This window comes from Condylura cristata, unplaced genomic scaffold (genome assembly GCF_000260355.1).
Source record: "Condylura cristata isolate star-nosed mole 26May11 unplaced genomic scaffold, ConCri1.0 scaffold00003, whole genome shotgun sequence".
NCBI lineage: Eukaryota > Metazoa > Chordata > Mammalia > Eulipotyphla > Talpidae > Condylura > Condylura cristata.
The window spans coordinates 22200826-22202688 of record NW_004567104.1 but is presented as its reverse complement, the minus strand read 5'-3'; the positions used below and the strand labels follow the sequence as shown (position 1 = coordinate 22202688).

Sequence of the window (1863 nt, the reverse complement as noted above, 5' to 3'; positions counted from 1 at the left end):
GTGTTCATTCTCACCTGGCTAGAAGCCCTGGTGACTTTGACCAGAGAATACTGCTTCGAGGTGCTCTCATTGTTGTATTTTGCAAGAGACTCAGTGGCAGCTTCTAAAACCTGGGGATCTGATACGGCAACGGGGCTGGGGCAGTCGGGACATGTTTGGTGAATGCTTCTTCGAGAAACTGTTGATGTCAAAGAGAGCACCACAATGAGACTTCATGATTTTTAATCCCACTTCCATATAACCACAACAGAGACAGAGATTATAAATAAAAAATGACAATGCTGAGTTTCATCAAGGATGGAGTGGAAAAGACACTTTCTGAATAAAAAACTGTCAGCGCTGGGTTTTGTGCAATAGGAATGTATTACACTCTTAATTAAAGTAAAATCCAATGGTGTTTTTCCTGTTCACGCATTTGTTTATGTTTCAGATAGGATATTGTTCAAAACTCATATAAACATATGTTTATATGATTTCAAGACTTTTTCCCCATTGGGTTCAATATCATCAAGAATCACTGCCTCTCTTAGGGGGCCTGGGAGCCTTAACAGGTTGAGTTTTCTTCACATCATGGCTTTTTACCCATTAGTCCCTAACATCAAATATAATATCTAATGCATGGTAATGTCTAGCAAATATTTGTTAAGTGAATGAATAAATAGCCCAATTGAAGGTGAGAACAGAAAGTGTTTGGTTAGAAAATGCAAATGACTCAGAAAACAAAATTAAGTGGCTGTGTGCCCAGATACAGTTCTCACACTAGTGGTACAGTCAGAATTTCTGATTGGAAGCAGGTGGAGGGGGCAACTCTAGCGAGAAAGTTGATCAGGAGACTTGACTGAAATTCATTTTTTAGAGTAAACATATTGTTGAGACAACTGTTTTTTAGACAACTGTACCAGTCATTTGCATATTTATTGTGAAGGGGTTTGGAGGTTTAGGTTAAGGGGTAGTTATGAGCAGCTTATCACTCTTGGCACTATTGCAAGGTCACTTCTGACTAAATTATTTAAGTCCTGATTCTGATTAATTGTTGTCCCTTAATTTATAGTTGAGAAGTCCCATCTTTATGCCCAGGAAGCTTAGATGGTGGTAAATAATGGATTTGCTTGATTGCATTGTCCCTCAAGAAAAATGCAAAAGAGTTATCACCCAGAGTTTGTAGAGAAATGTAGGGTCTATGTCTATCCCAGACATAGGGACTCAGAAATTGCACCTGAATATGACTGTCCAGGGGAATCACGTGCACATAATATCATGATAAGTGGTTATAACCTGCCTCCCAGGTGCTGAATGCTGCTTATTCAAGCAGGACCCAGATGCACCCACTTGCATATATCAAATATCATGTCTTGCAGCATCATTTTAGGACATTTTTTCATTATTTAGCCATCATAGTATACTTAATATATATGAAAGGAATAAGGAGGGTGGTAGCAGGCAGCAAGAAGACATGAAAAGTTTCCATGATATATGAGCTAAGCCTCTAGAACAAGGCAGGGCATGGTGTGAGCTCCAGGAATGGTCAGGTTAAAGGTTTACAGGGACGTAGAGAGGACAGCACCCTTATTTCTTGAATAGAGAACACTATGTCAGTGGTCCTCACAGATGGTCATGAGTTCCACAACTGATGCTATCAGCTGTGTTCAGAAAAGAGGGAGGCACCCAGCTGTGTAGAGAGCAGAGCGGTGGGGTCGGAGAGAATCTCTGCACACATGGCGAGAAAGGCCAGCTGGCACCTGATGTAGAAATTAGGACGTTTGTATCAGACCAGGAGTTAGGATTTCATGCAGTCCCAATGCTGAGTAATTATTATCGCAGGTGACATGTGGAGGTGGGAAGTGCCAGTGCTGGATATAGTGG

At 41.0% G+C, this 1863-nt stretch overlaps 1 protein-coding gene across 1 annotated transcript in view; it reads right to left on the bottom strand.

Moving 5' to 3' along the window:
- Nucleotides 1-586, bottom strand: part of LOC101632784 (fetuin-B-like) — a 14078-nt gene extending 13492 nt beyond the window's left edge. The window contains 2 exon segments of the mRNA XM_012730331.1: nt 15-178; nt 583-586. Coding sequence (XP_012585785.1) covers nt 15-178; nt 583-586 — 168 coding nt within the window.
- Between the last annotated feature and the right edge of the window lie 1277 nt (nt 587-1863).